Below are 22,177 nucleotides of genomic sequence, written 5' to 3' on the forward strand. Positions count from 1 at the left end.
ACAAAGATGAAACTGCTTGTGCGGTATTGAGAGTATTTAAGCAGGCTGTGTGAGTGAAAGCTCTGAAAGCTCTATTCATGTGAGTTGTGTGGTCATTTGTTGTCATGTGTCCCCAATGCCTCATTATTTATGGGATGGACTTGTTGTTCCCAATTAACGTAATTGGTTTTTAAAGACGATATCTATCACTGTTTACACAGGCAGCCCAATTCTGATTCTCTTTTCAGTAATTGATCTTTTGACCAATTAGATCAGCTTTTAAAAAGATTTGATGTGAAAAGATCTGATGTGATTGGTCAAAAGACCAATTAGTGGAAAAAATATCAGAATTGGGCTGCCTGTGTAAATACAACCTTTGAGAGTGAGGATCCCATTTAATTTATAGCCTTCTAAAATGCCACTCCAGGTCATTGACAAAGGCTGATACATTTCATTAAAAAGCTTTAACTAATTGGATCAAATCAATAAGTATTTGATTTTAATGTCTTGTTTCTGTTAGATTACAATTAAGTTGATGGGTTGGTCAGCACCTGTAAAATATATTGTACTGAAGAACGATTGGACTTATTATGGGAGTAGATGCATTTCCTTTTATCCACAACCATAGTCAAGAGAGTATGACTTTCATGGTTGCAAGTGACTTTAATCAATTAGACCCCAATATAATTCTAGAATGCTGCTGTAGATTACTGAGAATTTTAAAGATAAAGCACATTTTCTCAAACATTTCAAACAAACAGACATAGCTCAAAAACAAAGACATAGCCTAAAAACAAAAATGACAATTACAAGTTAACTTAGTTTTAAAGAGCACAACCTCTTCTATAATATGACACCATATAGGCCTCATGAGTGGCGCAGCGGTCTAAGGCACTGCATTGCATTCTGTGGCCGCGAGTCCCATAGGACAGCGCACAATTGGCCCAGCGTCGTCCGGGTTAGGGGAGGGTTTGGCCGGTGGGGCTTCACTTGACTCATCGCACTCTAGCGACTCTTTGTGGCGGGCTGTGCGCCTGCAGGCCGGGCCCTGCCGGCTGACCCCGGTCGCAGGTTGAATGGTGTTTCCTCTGACACATTGGTGCGGGTTAATGTTTCGGAGAACACATGGGGAGTTGCAGCGTTGAGATAAAATCGAAAATTAGGGGGAAAAAAGGGGGTAAAATACAAAATATGTCAATGGCAATAACATTAATGTTGTCTTCCATTGTGTAAAGACACTGACAATACTTTTTTGATAAACACTCAACACACCAAAAACACCTAGTGTATTTAAATTGTAGTAAATTTGACTAAATTACTCGCTCTAAATGTACCAAGTATAATATACTATACTTAAAAAATATATATAAATATAACAAATGTACACATTTATCCAAAATGTGACCAGAGGACAATGTTCAGAAAGTATTTCAAAACCCACACATTGTAGGCTATTTGATTTGAAACTATTCTTACTTCTGTAACAATGTAAAAATTCCAACAACTATTCAGAGACCATTTCAAAATGTAGTTAACCTCTCTCAATAAGATTTAGTACCTCCTCGCCTGACATAAAATGTAGAACTAGTAGCCTACTTTGACAACAATTCAGTGAATGCAACAAATATTAGATAGAGACAGATAAAGAGAGATGATACAAAACACAACAGCTGTTCAGAGACTATTTTAAAAAGTACACAATTTCCCTAAAAGATTTGAAGGTCAAATTCATATTTCACATGGTCACTTTAGTGTTTGCATTTAGCCTGCAATATGTCATGGAACTTCTGGAAGCACGGCCCCATCCTGGAATGTGGCACAGAACACGTAGCGCACCCAAAGAAGGTTTCTACATCTTCCACTCTTTGGCCTGCGTCCACCCCGGATGCGCACCACACACCCTCTCTTGTGCCCTTCAAACTTCGCCTGCTTTCAAATTGTGAGTCCACACGCCCTAACACCACATTATTGGCTTCCCTCTTCCTGTTATTGTAGCCATATCACAAAGTGAATGCACAAGCTGCATTTTGAATGCCTTCAGGAACCAGTGCCTGCAGTTTCTGAGCGACCTTTGCAGCGTCCCCGACACAATGTACGCATTTATGATGACAAAACACATACTCCCACCATTTTATGCCCGTGCGTACAAAATTGTAATAGTTCCATAGTTGGTCAAGGTGGTCAACCCTGCCCATTTTATTGGTGTAATCCATTAAAATCTCTGGCACAGATATAAGTTCCTACCACATTTGAAATACAACTCCAAAACCCCTGCCACAAGGGTGAATGGTGGGACCTAGGGCAGACAATGGAAACGTAGGCTCCCCTCTCATGTGTGCTCTCCCTCTTCCCCTACCTCTTCCTCCTCCTCTCCCCCTGGTTCTTCCTCTCCCTGCTTCTTCCTCTCCCTCCTTCCCTCCCTCTTCCTCCTCCTCTCCCTCAAGCTATGGTCCAATGGATTGATTATCATATTATGAGCAATAAGATCTGCTCTTTTAGTCTACAAACGGTGTCAGTGGAGGAGGTGTTAAAACTATTGAAGTCATTACCTAATGGTAAATCTACAGGTTATGGTCTTATAAAAAAATTTTTGCTTCGCTGTGCTGCTCCCCAGATTGCAGTTCCACTGAGATAAATATTTAATTGGTCTCTGGAAAAGGGGATGTTTGCAAATGTATGGAAGCATGCGAAACTGTGTCCTATTCCGAAAGACAGCAAAGAACCCATTACTCCTGCCAATAGTCGACCAATTAGTCTACTCCCTACACTCATCAGTAAGATATTGGAGGGTATTGTGAGTGGACAAATGTGGGAGTACATGGAAAAGAATGATCTGATTACAGCCAATCAGCATGCTTATCGCAAAAACCATTCCACTACCACTGCATTGGTTGACATGACTGACCAGTGGCTCAATGCTATGGATAATGGCAAATTTGTAGGTTTACTATTTTTAGATTTCAGTGCAGCATTTGATTTAGTGGATCATGAAATAATTTTGACAAAATTAATGCATTATGGTTTTAAGGAGGTAGCATTGAATTGGGTACAGTCATATCTGTGGGTCGGCAGGGTAGCCTAGTGGTTAGAGCTTTGGAATAGTAACCGAAAGGTTTCATGTTCAAATCCCCGAGCTGACAAGGTACAAATCTGTTGTTCTGCCCCTGAACAGGCAGTTAACCCACTGTTCCTAGGCTGTCATTGAAAATAAGAATTTGTTCTTAACTCACTTGCCTAGTAAAATAAAATATCTAACTGACAGGAAATGGTCCACCTATATGGTTCATTTTCTTCCCCTAATGTGTTAAACTGTGGAATACCGCATGGCAGCTGCCTTGGGCCACTTCTTTATTTAATATATACCAACCCTATTGGTTGAAACTCAATCTACTATATTTGCAGATGATACTACAATTTACGCAGCAAGACAATCGGTTCAACAGGTACAGCAGGCTTTACAAGGAGCTTTGGAGAATATCAGGAAGTGGGTTTGCCAACTAGGAAAAGGCCAAAACAGCATGGGATACAATTAAGTATGGGAGGAGTACAAATTGAAGATGTGGCAGAAACCAAACTATTCGGAGTGCAGCTAGACAACTGCTTATCATGGTCGTCTCAAATAACTAATCTACGTAAAAAAAAATATATATTAAAACAGCATGCATAATCAGAAGGATAGCTAAATATTTACCAGGAAAAATTATTCAGCAAATTACAGAAGCATTAATTGAGAGTCAGGTGAACTACTGTTCGGTGGTCTGGGGAAATGCATCATCAAGTGAAGTTAGGAGGCTGCAGAATGCACCGAATAAAGCAGCAAGGATTGTTTTAAGGTGGAGATATGGTTCTTCTGTTGCAGTCATGCGTAGTGTTCCCGGTTGGTAATCAATCGACAAGGTAATTTAAAAAAAACATGCTTGTTTTATAATATACATCATTTAAAATGGCCAAGTTCTATTCAAAACTGTATTCAGTTGGTAAGAGATAGATGTTCCGTAAATACTAGGAATAGATTGTCCACCATCTACGCGTTATCCAGAAAGAAAAGAGAAATAGGCAAAAGAACATTTCGATTTAGAGCAATACAGAAATTGAATAAATTAACTGAGCAAACTAAGGGGGATCCTGATAAACCTTTCAATATATACATTTTAACATTATTTTAAAACAATTAAAATATAGTATATAGAAATGTTGTGGGACTATAGTAGATGATTTTTAGATTGAGTATTTATTGGGTCATTATGCTAGTATATTGTGTACAGTGGGGCAAAAATGTATTTAGTCAGCCACCAATTGTGCAAGTTCTCCAACTTAAAAAGATGAGAGAGGCCTGTAATTTTCATCATAGGTACACTTCAACTATGACAGACAAAATGAGAAAAACAAATCCAGAAAATCACATTGTAGGATTTTTAATGAATTTATTTGCAAATTATGGTGGACAATAAGTATTTGGTCAATAACAAAAGTTTATCTCAATACTTTGTTATATACCCTTTGTTGGCAATGACAGAGGTCAAACGTTTTTTGTAAGTCTTCACTAGGTTTTCACACACTGTTGCTGGTATTTTGGCCCATTCCTCCATGCAGATCTCCTCTAGAGCAGTGATGTTTTGGGGCTGTTGCTGGGCAACACAGACTTTCAAATCCCTCCAAAGATTTTCTATGGGGTTGAGATCTGGAGACTGGCTAGGCCACTCCAGGACCTTGAAATGCTTCTTACGAAGCCACTCCTTCGTTGCCCGGGCGGTGTGTTTGGGATCATTGTCATGCTGAAAGACCCAGCCACGTTTCATCTTCAATGCCCTTGCTGATGGAAGGAGGTTTTCACTCAAAATCTCACGATACATGGCCCCATTCATTCTTTCCTTTACACGGATCAGTCGTCCTTTTCCCTTTGCAGAAAAACAGCCCCAAAGCATGATGTTTCCACCCCCATGCTTCACAGTAGGTATGGTGTTCTTTGGATGAAACTCAGCATTCTTTGTCATCCAAACACGACGAGTTGAGTTTTTACCAAAAAGTTATATTTTGGTTTCATCTGACATTCTCCCAATCTTCTTCTGGATCATCCAAATGCTCTCTAGCAAACTTCAGACGGGCCTGGACATGTACTGGCTTAAGCAGGGGGACATGTCTGGCACTGCAGGATTTGAGTCCCTGGCGGCGTAGTGTGTTACTGATTGTAGGCTTTGTTACTTTGGTCCCAGCTCTCTGCAGGTCATTCACTAGGTCCCCCCATGTGGTTCTGGGATTTTTGCTCACCGTTCTTGTGATCAATTGTACCCCACGGGGTGAGATCTTGCGTGGAGCCCCAGATCGAGGGAGATTATCAGTGGTCTTGTATGTCTTCCATTTCCAAATAATTGCTCCCACAGTTGATTTCTTCAAACCATTGCAGATTCAGTCTTCCCAGCCTGGTGCAGGTCTACAATTTTGTTTCTGGTGTCCTTTGACAGCTCTTTGGTCTTGGCCATAGTGGAGTTTGGAGTGTGACTGTTTGAGGTTGTGGACAGGTGTCTTTTATAATGATAACAAGTTCAAACGGGTGTCATTAATATAGGTAACGAGTGGAGGACAGAGGAGCCTCTTAAAGAAGAAGTTACAGGTCTGTGAGAGCCAGAAATCTTGCTTGTTTGTAGGTGACCAAATACTTATTTTCCACCATAATTTGCAAATAAATTCATTAAAAATCCTACAATGTGATTTTCTGGATTTTTTCATCTCATTTTGTCTGTCATAGTTGAAGAGTACCTATGATGAAAATTACAGACCTCTCTCATTTTTTTAAGTGGGAGAACTTGCACAATTGGTGGCTGACTAAATACTTTTTTGCCCCACTGTATGTTTGTAATAGTGTGTTATATGTGAAAGTGTGTTTGTATTATAAATTGTATTTTAATGTTAAAGGACTCTTGGAAGATTAGTCCAAATGGGGACTAAAAGAGATCCAAATTAAATTAAATAAAATCTATGTTCCTCTCCCTCCACTCTCCTCTCCCACCTCTTCACTCTCCTCTTCCTCTCTCCCTCCAATATCCCCTCGCTCCACTTCACCCTCCACATCTCTATCCCTCCAATCATCTCTAACTCCTCTTCCTCTCTGCCTTTTGCTGCTTAGCCCTGACTCTCCACATCACTTCCCTCACTTTCATCGAGCTAGAGAAATAGAGTAACAGAGGGAGACCAGACAAGCAACAAATAGGATACAATTGTGGTCAAGAACATAATCTCTCTCCCTCTCACACTGTCTCTCTTTTCCTTTCTCTCTATTTCCTTTTCTCAACCATACACATCACATAACTGCATTTGACACTAGCTAAGTAAGTGAAAGTGAAAAAATATACAAAGAAATATACAGTGCATTTGGAAAGTATTCAGACCCCTTGACTTTTTCCATATTGTTAAGTTACAGCCGTATTCTAAAATTGATGAAATAACATTTTCCCTAATCAATCTACACACAATACCTCATAATGACAAAGCGAAAACAGGTTTTTAGATTAAAAAACAAACAGAAATACCTTATGTCTATAAGTATTCATACCCTTTGCTGTGAGAATCGAAATTGAGCTCAGGTGCATCCTGTTTCCATTGATCACCTGTGGTAAATTCAACCGATTGGACATGATTTTGAAAGGCACAAACCTGTCTATGTAAGGTCCCACAGTTGACAGTCATGTTAGAGCAAAAACCAAGCCATGAGGTTGAAGGACTTGTCCGTAGAGCTCCGAGACAGTATTGTGTCGGGGCACAGATCTGGGGAAGAAAAAAAAAATGCCTGCAGCATTGAAGGTCCCCAAGAACACAGTGGCCTCCATCATTCTTAAATGGAAGAAGTTTGGAACCACCAAGACTCTTTCTAGAGCTGGCGCCCGGCCAAACTGAGCAATTGGGGGAGAAGGGCCTTGATCAGGGTTCCTCTGTGGAGATGGTAGAACCTTCCAGAAGGAAAACCATCTCTGCAGCATTCCACCAATCAAGCCTTTATAGTAGAGTGGCCAGACAAAATCCACTCCTCAGTAAAAGGTACATACAGCTTGCTTGGAGTTTGCCAAAAGGCTCCTAAAGGACTCTCAGACCATGAGAAACAATATTTTGTGCTCTGATAACATCAAGATTGAACTCTTTGTCCTGAATGCCAAGCGTCACGTCTGGAAGAAATCTGGCACCATCCCTACGGTGAAACATGGTGGTGGCAGCATTATGCTGTGGGGATGTTTTTCAGCGGCAGGGACTGGAAGACTAGTCAGGATCAAAGGAAAGATGAATGGAGCAAAGTATAGAGAGATCCTTGATGAAAACCTGCTCCAGAGTGCACAGGACCTCAGACTGTGCCGAAGATTCAGCTTCAAACAGGACAATGACCCTAAGCACACAGCCGAGGCAATGCAGGAGTGGCTTCGGGACAAGTCTCTGAATGTCCTTGAGTGGCCCAGCCAGAGCCTGGACTTGAAAGACCTGAAAATAGCTGTGCAGCGATGCTCCCCATTCAACCTGACAGAGCTTGAGAAGATCTGCAGAGAAGAATGGCACACCTGTACCCAAATACAGGTGTGCCAAGCTTGTTGCGTCATACCCAAGAACACTTGAGGCTGTAATCGATGCCAAAGGTGCTTCAACAAAGTACTGAGTAAAGGGTCTGAGTACTTACGTAAATGTGATATTTAAGTTGTTTTTTTAATACATTTTCAAAAATGTGTAAAAAAATGTTTTTGCTTCGTCATTATGGGGTACTGTAGCTAGCTCTCCCAGTCTCTCTCTTTTGCTTCTCCTTAATTTAGGAATACATTTATTTGTTCAAAACTGTTCAGCTATTGCATTTTCTCACTGAGTCAACTACTCCTCACATTTTATGCACTGCAGTGCAAGCTTTTTGGTATGTGGTATTTTATCAGGATCCCCATTAGCTGTTGCAAAAGCAGCAGCTACTCTTCCTGGGGTCCACACAAAACATGAAACATGACATAGTAGAGAACATTAATAGACAAGAACAGCCCAAGAACAGAACAACATAAAAACAAAAAAGGCACTCGTAGCCTACATATCAATGCATAGACGCAAACTATCTAGGTCAAATACGGGAGAGGCGTTGTGCTGTGAGGTGTTGCTTTATCTGTTTTTTGAAACCAGCTTTGCTGTTTATTTTTTAGCAATATGAGATTGAATGGAGTTCCATGCAATAATGGCTCTATATAATACTGTGTGCTTTTTTGAATTTGTTCTGGATTTGAGGACTGTGAAAAGACCCCTGGTGGCATGTCTGGTGGGCTATGTGTGTGTGTCAGAGCTGTGTGTAAGATGACTATGCAAACAATTTGGGATTTTCAGCACATTAATGTTTCTTATAAAAAGAAGAAGCGATGCAGTCAGTCTCTCCTCTACTCTTAGCCAACAGAGACTGGCATGCATAGTACTTACACTGTATATCAGCCCACTGATTACAATGAAGAGCAAGACGTGCCGCTCTTTCCTGGGCCAGCTGCAGCTTAACTAGGTCTTTCCTTGCAGCACTTGACCACACGATTGGACAATAATCAAGATTAGACAAAACTAGAGCCTGCAGAACTTACTTTTTGGAGTTTGGTGTCAAAAAAACGATCTTTATTACAGACAGAGCTCTCCCCATCTTTACAACCACTGAATCTATATGTTTTTACCATGACAGTTTACAATCTAAGGTAATGCCAAGTAATTTAGTCTCCTCAACTTGTTCAGCAGCCACACCATTCATTACCAGATTACCAAATATAGATTCATTCTAGAACTTAGGGAATGATTTGTACCAAATACAATGCTCTTAGTTTTAGAGATGTTCAGGACCAGTTTATTACTGGCCACCCATTCCAAAACAGACTAAAACTATTTGTTAAGGGTTTCAGTGGCTTTATTAGCTGTGGTTGCTGATGCGTATATGGTTGAATCATCAGCATACATGGACACGCATGCCTTGTTTAAAAATGTTGAAAAGAGAAGAGGGCCTAGAGAGTTGCCCTGCGGTACACCACACTTTGCATGTTTGACATTAGAGAAGCTTCCATTAAAGAGAACACTTTGAGTTATATTAGATAGATAGTGCTGAATCCACAATATGGCAGAGGTTGAAAAGCCATAACACCTGTTTTTTTAACAAAAGGTTATGGTAAATAATATCAAAGGCTGCACTGAAATCAGTACAGCTCCCAAAATCTTCAATTTCTTTCAACCAATCATCAGTCATTTGTGTCAGTGCATGGTGAGTGCCCTTCTCTATAAGCATGCTGAAAGTCTTTTGTTATTTTGTTTACAGAGAAATAGCATTGTATTTGGTCAAACACAATTTTTTCCAATAGTTTGCTAAGAGCTGGCGATAAGCTTATAGGTCTACTGTTAAAACCAGTAAAGTCCACTTTATCACTCTTGGGTAGTGGAATTACTTTGGCTTCCCTCCAGGCCTGAGGACAAAGACTTTCCTCTAGGCTCAGATTAAATATATTACAGATAGGAGTGGCTATAGAGTCAGCTACCATCCTCAGTAGCTTTCCATCTAAATTGTCAATGCCAGGAGGTTTGTCATTATTGATCAATAACAATAATTTTTCCACCTCTCCCACACTAACTTTACAAAATGCTTTTCTTTCATTCTTTTTTTTATGCATGAATACGATGACTCACTGTTCGTTGTTGGCATTTCCTGCCTAGGTTTTCCCACTTTGCCAATTAATGAATCATTAAAATAATTGGCAACATCAAATGGTTTTTTGATGAATAAGCCATCTGACTCGATGAAAGGTTGAGTTGAATTTGTCTTTCTGCCCATAATTTCATTTAAAGTACTCCAAAGTTTTTTATCCATCATTCTTTATATCATTGATCTTGGCTTCATATTATATATTTTTGTTGAGTTTAGTCACATAAGTCAGCCAGTCAGATGTGCAGCCAGATTTATTAGCCATTCCATTTGCCCCATCTCTTTCAACCGTACAGTTTTTCAATTTCTCATCAATCCATGGAGCCGTAAGAGTTCTAACAGTCAGTTTCTTAACAGGTGCATGTTTATCAATAATTGGAAGAAGCAATTTCATAAACTCATCAAGTGCAGCATCTGGATGCTCCTCATTAATCACATCAGACCAACAAATATTTTTAACATCATCCACATAAGAGTCACAACTAAATATTTTGTATCTCTTTTACACAATTTTAGGCCCAGCTGTAGGAACTTTGGCTTTCCTTGATATAGCCACTATATTGTCATCACTGCATCCAGTGGGTACGGATACAGCTTTAGAACTAAGTTTTACAGTATTAGTAAAAATGTGATCGATACCTCTGGATGGTCTTGCTCCTGTAGTGTTTGTAAACACCCTGGTAGGTTGATTAATAACCTGAACCAGATTACAGGCACTGGTCACAGTAAGAAGCTTCCTCTTGAGCGGACAGCTTGATGAAAACCAGTCAATATTCAGGTCCCCAAGAAAGTAGATCTCTCTGTTGTCACAAACGTCGTCAGGGAAATGACCGGACCTAGGTGCAGCGTGGTGAGCGTACATTTCTTTTAATTATGAATGTCGCCAACAAAAACAACAAACAACAAACGAACGTGAAGCTTACTAGGGCTACACAGGCCACTAACAAAGCCTAAGTATGGTTACCAATCAGAGACAACGACAGACAGCTATCCCTGATTGAGAACCATACCCGGCCAAAACATAGAAACAAAAAACATAGGATGCCCACCCCACATCACCCCCTGACCTAACCAAATAGGGAAATAAAACATATCTCTAAGGTCAGGGCGTGACATCTGTTTACATCACATACATTATCAAGCATTTCACACGTACTGTATAGATACTGACTGTTTGCACTTGGTGGACGATAGCAACACCCCAAGTGTCAATTGACAGCATACACTGTTTCTGGTTTCTGGTTGATGACAACAGCCACATGAATATGACAACAGGTTGTTTGCAAGTTAATCTTGCGATATTGACACTGATATTATTGTTAGAAAAACAAGGCAGTTCGTGACCGCTATAGTAATTTAAAGAAAGGCAGTCGACGGCCGCTATCGGTTCTAAAGTGTTAATGATAACAATCAATGTAGGGTTTATTTACCTTAAATTTATCTTAAAGTATTTTCCAATAAAAAAATTTTTTTAATCTATTGATGTTTTTTCAGCGGTTTCCTGTGGCAATCCAGGTACGCCTGCCTACGGGAAGATTGTCTTCAGTGATGGAATACTGTTTTCAAGCTCCGTGGCATATGCTTGTTGGGAAGGATATAAGACTTCCGGCCTCACCACTCGCCACTGCACCACCAATGGCACCTGGACCGGCTCGGCCCCAGACTGCACAGGTATGGTGCTCAGTGGCGATTTTAGCATGTAAATCTTGGTGGGGCAAACCAAAAAATATATTGTTTTATGAAGGCCAGCAAAGTTAAAACACATCACAACACTAAACAATACATTCAATGCACTATAACGGTGATAAACAGTGCCCACAAACTGTTAGGACAGCAGAGTCCAAACAGCAGTCCCAACACTTTACCACTGCTACCTGGCTATCAGCAGAGCCTTGTCTGGCAGCGAAACAATACATTCTGCCTCATTTACTACCATTTTAAAAAAGTACAGCTGATATGGGTGACTGGCCCATGGCGTTACCCTATTTTTCGAGATATGGGTGACACTGCCTCATGTACTACCCTTTAAAAAAATATATAGCTGATATGGGTGACTTGCTTAAACATATGTGGTTTCTACTGACAATTGAGATGTACAAACTATGGCATAAGGGAACAACAGGCGGATAAGAGGCAATCCGTAATTTCGATTAAGACATTATTGAGCAAGCTAGGATGGCCGTAGTCAATATAACTATGTGTTCAGCACTTTTGAAATGTACAGCGACAGAATTCAGAACATTGGCCATTCTTACAGTATTCTCCCTGTACAACAAGTCAGAAATTAGGCTATATAAAGATGGCATAAAAGCAGACAATGAAAGCTCTTACAATATTAAATTATTGCATTTCTCTAAAACAGGCTATAGGCTACAAGTGCACCATCATGTCAGAACAGTAGGCTAAGTTATGAGGGAGGAAAGGAACCAAATTATTAGGGTGAGGCACATGTGCTACTAACAGCTTACTATACAACATTCACTTATTATTACTTTCTTTGCTACACTATACATATCTCCCTGGCATATTACATCATTTATGCAGCAACATACATTATATTTTTGGACTCACCTTGTTGTGGAAGTTGGCACAGAGGTCCTTCTTGTCGGCCGAAATCACAACCCTGAATTCTGAGTTGGATGACCGTTCAACATTTTTTTTCGTATTTTCCCATTCTGACATAGTTTTTTCCGAGTTCCCAGTTGTCTTGAACTCACTGAAGCCTGAGATTTTCCAGTTCCAAGTTTTTAATTGTTTTGAACGCGTCAGAAATGCTGGATTGGCAGCATGGCCAAAGTATTCAAACTTTTCTGGGCCATGGCGTTACCCTCTTTTTTGTGATATCCAATTGGTAGTTATGATCTTGTCTCATCGCTGCAACTCTCCTACGGACTCAGCGAAGGTCGAGAGCCAAACCGCACTGCTTCTTGACACACTGCTCACTTAACCCGGAAGCTAGCTGCACCAATGTGTCAGAGGAAACACTATCGACCTGACGACTCATGTCAGCTTGCTAGAGCACGATGAGACAAGGACATCCTGGCCGGCCAAAACCTCCCCTAACCCAGATGACACTGAGCCAATTGTGCGCTGCCTCATGGGCCTCCAGGTCACAGCCGGCTGTGACACAGCCTGGGATCGAACCCGGGGCTGCAGTGGCGCCTTAGCACTCATTGCTGAATTTGCGATTTCCAACTTGTTGTGCAATGTTTATGGCCAATGAGCACTGATACATTTTTATCTATAATTTCTCTTCATGTGAAAAGGATTGAAAAGGATTTGCCAGTAGGTTGCAGACTTGATGCATGATGATGACTGCTTGTCTAACTTGCTAGCTAAGATTCTGAAAGTATTGACATGATCCGTCCAATCAAAGCTACAGTAGGTATAACGTGATTTGATGTCCATTTTATCTTTGGCCAGTGACCTCGAGCCTTCTTGGATGGGCACTTGAGTTTTTGAGCTCTACCTGTAGATTTTGCTGTAACGTAGTGTCTCAATCAGTGACAGAACACTGAGCCAATCATAGTGCAACTAAAGAATATTACCAACCCGTACGCTCCGGCTCTGCCTCACCTGCCCAGAATGACGCGTCGCCACTGACTGTACTATAGGAGCACTACAGTGGACTCGTCTAACACACATCTTCTGTTCATTCAATCTAGACAATGAGACGTGGCCACAATGCACCTAATCCTACATGCCACGCTATGCTTTTGATTATGCTTGGACAGTACTGTCTATGACTATTTGACCAATTCAACAGTGATCAGCTGTGGAGATCCAGGTCCTGTTGCCAATGGGATTTACATAGGGAATGAGTTCACCTTCAACAAGACTGTTCAGTATCACTGTAACCCAGGCCACGTCATGGACACTGTCGGTACGTCTGTGCTCCTCTGCACCAAGGACGGGTCTTGGAACCAAACCAAGTCTAACTGTAAAGGTAATTCAACTTTGGTTATGACTCAATAATACTTGTCGTTTGCTTACAAAGAAACAAACATTTCAACTTTCATTTCTTTACTTAGGGCTGAGATGAGAAGGCGCAACCAGAGAAATATAGTACAGATATCACAACAACACCCCAGAATTTCAAGCACTCAGAGATCAAAAGATTTCAAAAGTTTTTTTGATCCTGTTTGGAGTAGTTTCTCTACCTTTTTGGCACAGCAAGCAAAATTATTGACTTGCACAGACTGAAGGGATGTTATCCATGAAATGTGTAAGCTCTGTGCTATCAGATGTCAGACTTCAAACGTGTGGAGAAAACAATGTATCCAGTTAGTGGTGCAATGCAGGCAAGCATAGAGCAGGGAAGTCTCCTCCTGAGCAGATTGACAGGCAGAGAATGAATGTGTGCACTTCACATATTATTCCCCAGAGTAGTACTTTAGCAAAGCAATTGCAATCCTGTGGGTGAATACTGTTTAATATGCCAGAAGTTCCTGTTTTAGAATTGTAATATTTTATCGTCTCAGCGGGAGTGTTAAGAAATTACAGTTCATGCAATACCCTGCATAAAATCAAAAACAGATACACTTCCCATAACGGATATGTATTGCGATTAAAGGGACGGCTACTTCCCAATGAATTACATTACTTGCCATTAATAGGCAAGTGAAAACACTTTCTCCCTGTTGGAGAACGGATATATTAATCAAATAGGATATGAACCATTGTAAATCCTCCATTCCCTTCTCGTACATCAATAGATATGTTTAGAAAATTGAGGCGTTTTGAGTTAACATACAGTACTTACTCACTCAAAATATTGATATTGTTTTGCCCCCACATCAGTGATCATGTGTGGCCATCCTCCGGCTGTTCGCAATGGGAAGGTTGAGGGATCAGACTTGCAGTGGGGCTCCAGTGTCACCTATAGCTGCTTCGATGGGTACCAGCTATCCAGCCCTGGAATCGTCTCATGTGAGGGGAACGGCACATGGAGAGGGGAGATCCCTCATTGTCTTCGTAAGTTGAAATTCAAGTTATTTTAAGACTGAGCCTGAGCACTTGATCTAATCTTTAGTGCAATGGCAGTGTGCTCAAAGCTTAGCTTTTTGCCTATTGCTGGTTTTTATAATAAATATAATTATATAGTAGATACATCAAACTAATGAAAGCAGTGCCTTTCAAATGAAATGTGCAGTACCTGGCTTACTTATCCTTCCTATAGCCCTGTTAAAGTTGTGCTGCTGGAGGGTGCATGACCAGACTAAACCCTCTGTGTTATGTCAGATTTGACAGATTGTGAAACTGTTGTGACAGACGCAAACATTTTCTAAATTGATCCCTCAAGTATCCGCAGCTAGGTCTGCCCATAACATGAGCATTACAAGGTGCATGGATAGAGTCTGCTGCTGAAGCCTGCAGGCCCTTGATCATAAGCTCCTGACACAGTGTCAGATGTAGAGCCAGAATGTTCAGAAATTCCATGCACAGAGTGAGTTTTCATCTAAAGTCTGCAGGAGAGCCCACTCTGTAAAATAAACTCCTGCTGTGGGTCTGAAACAGGTCTGAGTGACTTCTGCCTCTAAACTCTTTGTGGAACATTTAAGTGAGGCATTTCGCAAACATGAAGGACCTATTATGAAAAAGCAACTTGAAACCATTGTATTATCCATTATAAAGAGCAGGACTAGTTCACACACTTTTTACACTCACCTACATTATATCAGGGGTTCCCAAACTTTTTCACTCAAAACCCCCTTCCAGCATTGTGGAACATCCCACCCCTCTTGTTGGCGGAGACAACATTTTGCAGGTTTAAACTTATTTCCTGTAATTCTACACATTTTGTCATGGGGTGCAGATAACATTTTGTCGTTTTAAAGCTAATTTCCTTGCACTTCTATACATTTTTCTATGCCTAATGTCTATTCATGTGATATTTGAGTGACTCAAACATTACAACAAAAACTACGGGCTAAGAAAATTAACTGACATGGGCTAGTTGATCTGGACATTTCTGACAACTTATAAATACAGTGCCTTTGGAAAGTATTCAAACCCCTTGACTTTTTCCATGTTTTGTTAGGTTACAGCCTTATTCTAAAATGGATTAAATTATTTTTTCCCCCATCAATCTCCACACAATACCCCATAATGACAAAGTAAAAACAGGTTTTTAGACATTTTTATACAAATGTATTAAAAATAAAAAACTGATATGACATTTACATAATTATTCAGACCCTTTACTCAGTACTTTATTGAAGCACCTTTGGAAGAGATTACAGCCTCGAGTCTTCTTGGGTGTGACGCAACAAGCTTGGTACACATGTATTTGGGGAGTTTTTCCCCATTCTTCTCTGCAGATCCTCTCAAGCTCTGTCAGTGATGATAGTGATGTTCCTGCACAGCTATTGTCAGGTCTCTCCAGAGATGTTCGACCGGGTTCAAGTCTAGGCTCTGGCTGGGCCACTCAAGTACATTCAGAGACTTGTCCCGAAGCCACTCCTGTGTTGTCTTCGCTGTGTGCTTAGGGTCGTTGTCCTGTTGGAAGGTGAACCTTCACCCCAGTCTGAGGTCCTGAGTGCTCTGGAGCAGGTTTTCTAGTCTCCCAGTCCCTGCCGCTGAAAAACATCTCCACAGCATGATGCTACCATGTCATGACGATTGGCATTAAGGCCATAGAGTTCAATCTTGGTTTCATGGTCTGAGAGTCTTTTGATGCCTTTTGGCAAACTCCAAGTGGGCTGTCATGTGCCTTTTACTGAGGAGTGGCTTCCATCTGGCCACTCTACTATAAATGCCTGATTGGTGGAGTGCTGCAGAGATGGTTGTCCTTCTGGAAGGTTCTCCCATCTTCACAGAGGAACTCCAGAGGTCTGTCAGAGTGTGGGACTTATATAGACAGGTGTGCGCGTTTCCAAATCATGTCCAATCAATTTAAATGTACACATGTGAACTCCAATCAAGTTGTGGAAACATCTCAAGGATGTCAATGGACACAACAGGATGCACCTGAGCTCAATTTTGAGTCTCATAGCAAAGGGTCTGAATACTTAAAATCAAATCAAATCATATTTTGTTGGTCTCATACTCATTGTTAGCAGATGTTAATGTGACTGTAGCGAAATGCTTGTGCTTCTAGTTCCGACCATGCAGTAATATCTAACAAGTAATCGAACAATTTCACAACAAAAAAGGAATGAAAAAGAATATGTACATATAAATATATGGATGAGCAATGGCCGAATGGCATAGGCAAGATGCAGTAGATGGTATAGAGTAGAGGTCGACCGTTTATGATTTTTCAGCGCCGATACCGATTATTGGAGGACCAAAAAAAGCCGATACTATTAATCGGCCGATTTTTTAAAATGTATTTGTAATAATGACCATTACAACAACACCGAATGAACACTTATTTTAACTTAATATAATACATCAATAAAAATCAATTTAGCCTCAAATAAATAATGAAACATGTTCAATTTTGTTTAAATAATGCAAAAACAAACTGTTGGAGAAGTAAAAGTGCAATATGTGCCATGTAAAAAAGCTAACGTTTGAGTTCCTTGCTCAGAACATGAGAACATATGAAAGTTGGTGGTTCCTTTTAACATGAGACTTCAATATTTCAAGGTAAGAGGTTTTTAGGTTGTAGTTAATATAGTATTTATAGGACTATTTATCTCTATTTGATTTGTATTTCATATACCTTTGACTATTGGATGTTCTTATAGGCACTTTAGTATTGCCAGTGTAACAGTATAGCTTCCGTCTCTCTCCTCGCCCCTACCTGGGCTCGAACCAGGAACAGATCGACAACAGCCACACTCGAAGCATCGTTACCCATCGCTCCACAAAAGCCGTGGCCCTTTCAGAGCAAGGGGAATAACTACTCCAAGTCTCAGAGCGAGTGACGTTTGAAACGCTATTAGCGCGCACCCCGCTAACTAGCTAGCCATTTCACACCATAATTTGCAAATAAATTAATTAAAAATCCTACAATGTGATTTTCTGGATTTTTTTTCTTCTCATTTTGTCTGTCATAGTTGAAGTGTACCTATGATGAAAATTACAGGCCTCTCTCATCTTTTTAAGTGGGAGAACTTGCACAATTGGTGGCTGACTAAATACTTTTTTTGCCCCACTGTACTTCTGTGTATTGATTTTAAGAAAGGATTTGGTGTTTATGGTTAGGTACAGTCGAGGAACGATTGTGCTTTTTTCTCAAACGCAAATGTTAAATCATCCCCCAGCGTTGCATCAATTATATGCAACGCAGGACACGCTAGATAAACTAGTAATATCATCAACCATGTGTAGTTAACTAGTGATTACGATTGATTGTTTTTTATAAGATAAGTTTAATGCTAGCTAGCAACTTACCTTGCCTTCTACTGCTTTCGCGTAACAGGCAGGCTCCTCGTGGCGTGCAATGAGAGGCAGGTGGTTAGAGCGTTGGACTAGTTAACCGTGAGGTTGCAAGATTGAATCCCAGAGCTGACATGGAAAAAATCTGTCGTTCTGCCCCTGAACAAGGCAGTTAACCCACCGTTCCTAGACCGTCATTGAAATTAAGAATGTGTTCTTAACTGACTTTCCTAGTTAAAACCTGTTAAGGATATGGCAGACATACGCCCCCTTTGGAGAGATTGGGTACCTCTAGTAAACTGGAAAAAAAATCTGTCAAAAATTGCTAATATATGCAAATAAAAATTATTATTGGATAGAAAACACTCTAAAGATTCTAAAACCGTTGGAATTATGTCTGTAAGTATAGCAGAACTCACAGGGCAGGCATTCTTCCAAACTAGTTTTTGTGGCCATGAAAGTTGGAGCAACTTTGACGTCATGGCCCCCACCCTTCCCAACCAGTTATGATTCTGGGGACACTTTCTATCTCTTCCGCTAGATGTCCTCTTTCAGTAGAGCTTTGAATCGTTCAAATCGCGCGATAATTGACCCTATGGGAGTGAAATTAGTGCGTGCCACGAGAGAATAGGCTGTGCGTATGGGCGCGAATTGGTCCCAGCCATTCCTTTGTTCCAGCACTCAGGAGAAGGGCAGACGATGGCCGATTGAATTGAAGTTTGTTTTGCGTGTCTAAAACATCATAAAGCTTGCTTCTGCACTTAGTTTGACCTGTTTAGTCGACATATAATATGTAATTTTGAAGTTTTGATGCGCAACTTTTCCGGACCAGAGGACGTTTTGGGTGCATTTCAGCTGATGTTATTAGCAGTAGCTAATACAAAGACGCAAGACTTGTATTGGGTAAGTATGAAGCCTTCCAGAACATTCTGAACGAAGACCATCGAAGGTAAGGGAATATTTATGCTTAAATCTGTGTTTCTGTTGACTCCAACATTACGTAGAAATGTAGCTTGGAACTGAGCGCTGTCTCAGCATATGGAATAGTGTGCGATTTCTGTAACGTTAAAAATAAATCTAACACAGCGGTTGCATAAAGAAGCAGTGTATCTTTCTAACTATATGTAGAACATGTATATTTAGTCAAAGTTTATGATGTCTATTTACGTTATCTTGCCGCGCTACATAGATTTCTTGCGGGCATTTTTGAGTAATTTCTGAACGTGAACTCACTGTAAATGGACATTTATGGATATAAATGGCATATTATTGAAAAAAAAAAATATGTACTGTGTAACATGTCATATTACTGTCATCTGATGAAGATTTTCAAAAGGTTAGTGAGCGATTTATTTTTTAATCCTGCGTTTGTTGATTGCATGTTTTGGCTATTCAAATGAGCTGTGTCTGGTGGTGGTTTTACATATATATGTGCTATGTTTTCGCCGTAAAACATTTTAGAAATCTGGCTGGCTAGAAGAACAAGGTGTTTATCTTTCATTTGAGCTATTGGACTTGTTAATGTGTGGAGGTTAAATATTTTTAAGAATATTTTTGCGTTCCATGCGCCACCGTTTCAGCTGAACGTGGGAGGGTTGATCCCCAATTGGGAACCAGTATCGTAGACAGGTTAAATAAAGGTGTAAAAAAAGAAATATCGGCAAAATCGTCGTCCAAAAATACCGGCCATTCCGATTAATTGTTCGACCTCTAGTATAGAGTACAGTATATACATATGAGATGAGTAATGTAGGGTATGTAAACATTATATAAAGTGGCATTGTTTAAAGTGACTAGTGAAACATTTATTACATCCAATTGTTTATTATTAAAGTATTATTAAAGTGGCTAGAGATTTGAATCAGTATGTTGGCAGCAGCCACTCAACGTTAGTGATGGCTGTTTAATTAACAGTCTGATGGCCTTGAGATAGAAACCTTCTCCACTACTGTCCTGTCGATGTGGATAGTGGGGTGCTCCCTCTGCTGTTTCCTGAAGTCCACGATCTTCTCCTTGGTTTTGTTGAGGTTGAGTGTGAGGTTATTTTCCTGACACCACACTCCAAGGGCCCTCACCTCCTCCTCATCAAGCCTACCACTGTAGTGTCGTCTGAAAACTTGATGATTGAGATGGAGGCGTGCATGGCCACGCAGTCATGGGTGAACAGGGAGTACAGGAGAGGGCTCAGAACGCACCCTTGTGGGGCCCCAGTGTTGAGGATCAGCGGGGTGGAGATGTTGTTTCCTACCCTCACCATCTGGGGGCGTCCCGTCAGAATGTCCAGGACCCAGTTGCACAAGGCGGGGTCGAGACCCAGGGTCTCGAGCTTAATGGTGAGTTTGGAGGTTACTATGGTGTTGAATGCTGAGCTGTAGTCGATAGTCGACAGAATTCTTACATAGGTATTCCTCTTGTCCAGAGGGGTAAGAGCAGTGTGCAGTGTGATTGCGATTGTGTCGTTTGTGGACCTATTGGGGCGCTAAGCAAATTGGAGTGGGTCTAGGGTGTCAGGTAGGATGGAGGTGATATGATCCTTGACTAGTCTCTCAAAGCACTTCATGATGACGGAAGTGAGTGCTACGGGGCGGTAGTCGTTTAGCTCAGTTACCTTAGCTTTCTTGGGAACAGGAACAATGGTGGCCCTCTTGAAGCATGTGAGAACAGCGGACTGGGATAGGGATTGATTGAATATGTCCGTAAACACACCAGCCAGCTGGTCTGCGCATGCTCTGAGGGCGCGGCTGGGGATGCCGTCTGGGCCTGCAGCCTTGCGAGGGTTACCTTAGGTTTCTTGGGAACAGGAACAATGGTGGCCCTCTTGAAGCATGTAAACAAGTTATTTCTGTTTTTTTTATAAATTAGCAAAAATTTCAAAAAAAAACTTTTTTCGCTTTTTCATTATGGGGTATTGTGTTTAAAAAAAAATATATATTTTAGAATAAGACACTAACGTAAGTCAATGGGTCTGAATACTTTCCGAAGGCGCTGTAGCTCTTTAAGGTATGCAGTGACTGACTTGAGAAGAGGCAAATTGATGATGTACAACCCAGTTTCGAAAATGCACTTTGTGCATTCTACTATTACAACTTTCAAGATTAAGTTGAAAGCCGGACTCCAAAATAAATATGCATATGCGTATATATACAGTTTGTGTGTGTGTGTGTGTGTGTGTGTGTGTGTGTGTGTGTGTGTGTGTGTGTGCGTGTGTGTGTGTGTGTGTGTGTGTGTGTGTGTGTGTCTGTGTGTCTGTGTGTGTGTGTAATGGGAACCACTGACCTATATTACATAGGCTCTCTGTCTCACATAACCCTGTAAAGAACAAGGTCTCACAACAAGATTATCGTTTTTCACCTCATAATGTTGTGATTCCAAGAGCCATGTTATAAACTACTAGCTAGTCAGTTGTCATTTATACCCTGATGAAGACAGCTTGTCTTTCGAAACGTTGGTTATTAGGTTATTCAATTATTGCATCTGAGCTCCTAGAGTGTGTGGCTCTCCTTTTCTTTTTCAAGTGTTCTACTCCACTAGCCAGCACCTCGCTTGCCCCTCTTTCGCCTCCAGATTAGCTGGTCAGTTTTGCCTATGAAACATTGTGATCCTCATGCCTATTAAAAAATGGTGAATCATGAAATCCGAAACCCACGTAACCCGGATGATGTGTGTGAATTGTGTGATTTGATTTATGGTCTCTGTGATTTGTTATGCCTAGCTGTGCTGTGTGGAGACCCTGGCACCCCAGCAGAGGGTTATGCTGAGGGGAAGCAGTTCACCTACAGGTCAGAGGTGACCTTCTTCTGCAGGGACCCCAACATCTTGGTCGGGTCCCCCAGGAGACTGTGTCAGGTTGATGGGAGCTGGAGTGGAATACAGCCCTCATGTATAGGTGGGTCGCCCATTCATACCATAATAACAATAATAATAATACACATCTGCTGCCTTAATTGTGGTGTGTTGTACCATATCATGTTGTGTTGTTGAGTGTTTCCTTCTCTTCTTCAGTGATGATGATGTTGGTAGGCAGTGAGCTAAACATTCCATTTGTCTTCAGATCCTGCATATAACACATGCAGAGACCCTGGAACTCCATCTTACGGGATACCAGTCACGTACCAAGGATTTGAGGTAAGGTCCTTACTTTAAGCGATGTGAAATTATGAGTAAACAGACATCTTTGTATTGACATTTGTGCTCAGA

General features: G+C 40.9%; 1 protein-coding gene across 1 annotated transcript in view; it reads left to right on the forward strand.

The window, feature by feature from the left end:
- The window catches only part of LOC110502713 (CUB and sushi domain-containing protein 1), a 510,046-nt gene that overhangs the window by 479,338 nt on the left and 8,531 nt on the right, over positions 1–22,177 (forward strand). Inside the window, exons 58-62 of the mRNA XM_021580963.2 lie at positions 11,147–11,323; positions 13,419–13,598; positions 14,453–14,626; positions 21,693–21,866; positions 22,032–22,105. Of these exons, the coding sequence (XP_021436638.2) occupies positions 11,147–11,323; positions 13,419–13,598; positions 14,453–14,626; positions 21,693–21,866; positions 22,032–22,105 (779 nt within the window). The remainder of the gene's footprint in view (positions 1–11,146; positions 11,324–13,418; positions 13,599–14,452; positions 14,627–21,692; positions 21,867–22,031; positions 22,106–22,177) is intronic.

This window comes from Oncorhynchus mykiss, chromosome 23 (assembly GCF_013265735.2).
Source record: "Oncorhynchus mykiss isolate Arlee chromosome 23, USDA_OmykA_1.1, whole genome shotgun sequence".
Taxonomy (NCBI): domain Eukaryota; kingdom Metazoa; phylum Chordata; class Actinopteri; order Salmoniformes; family Salmonidae; genus Oncorhynchus; species Oncorhynchus mykiss.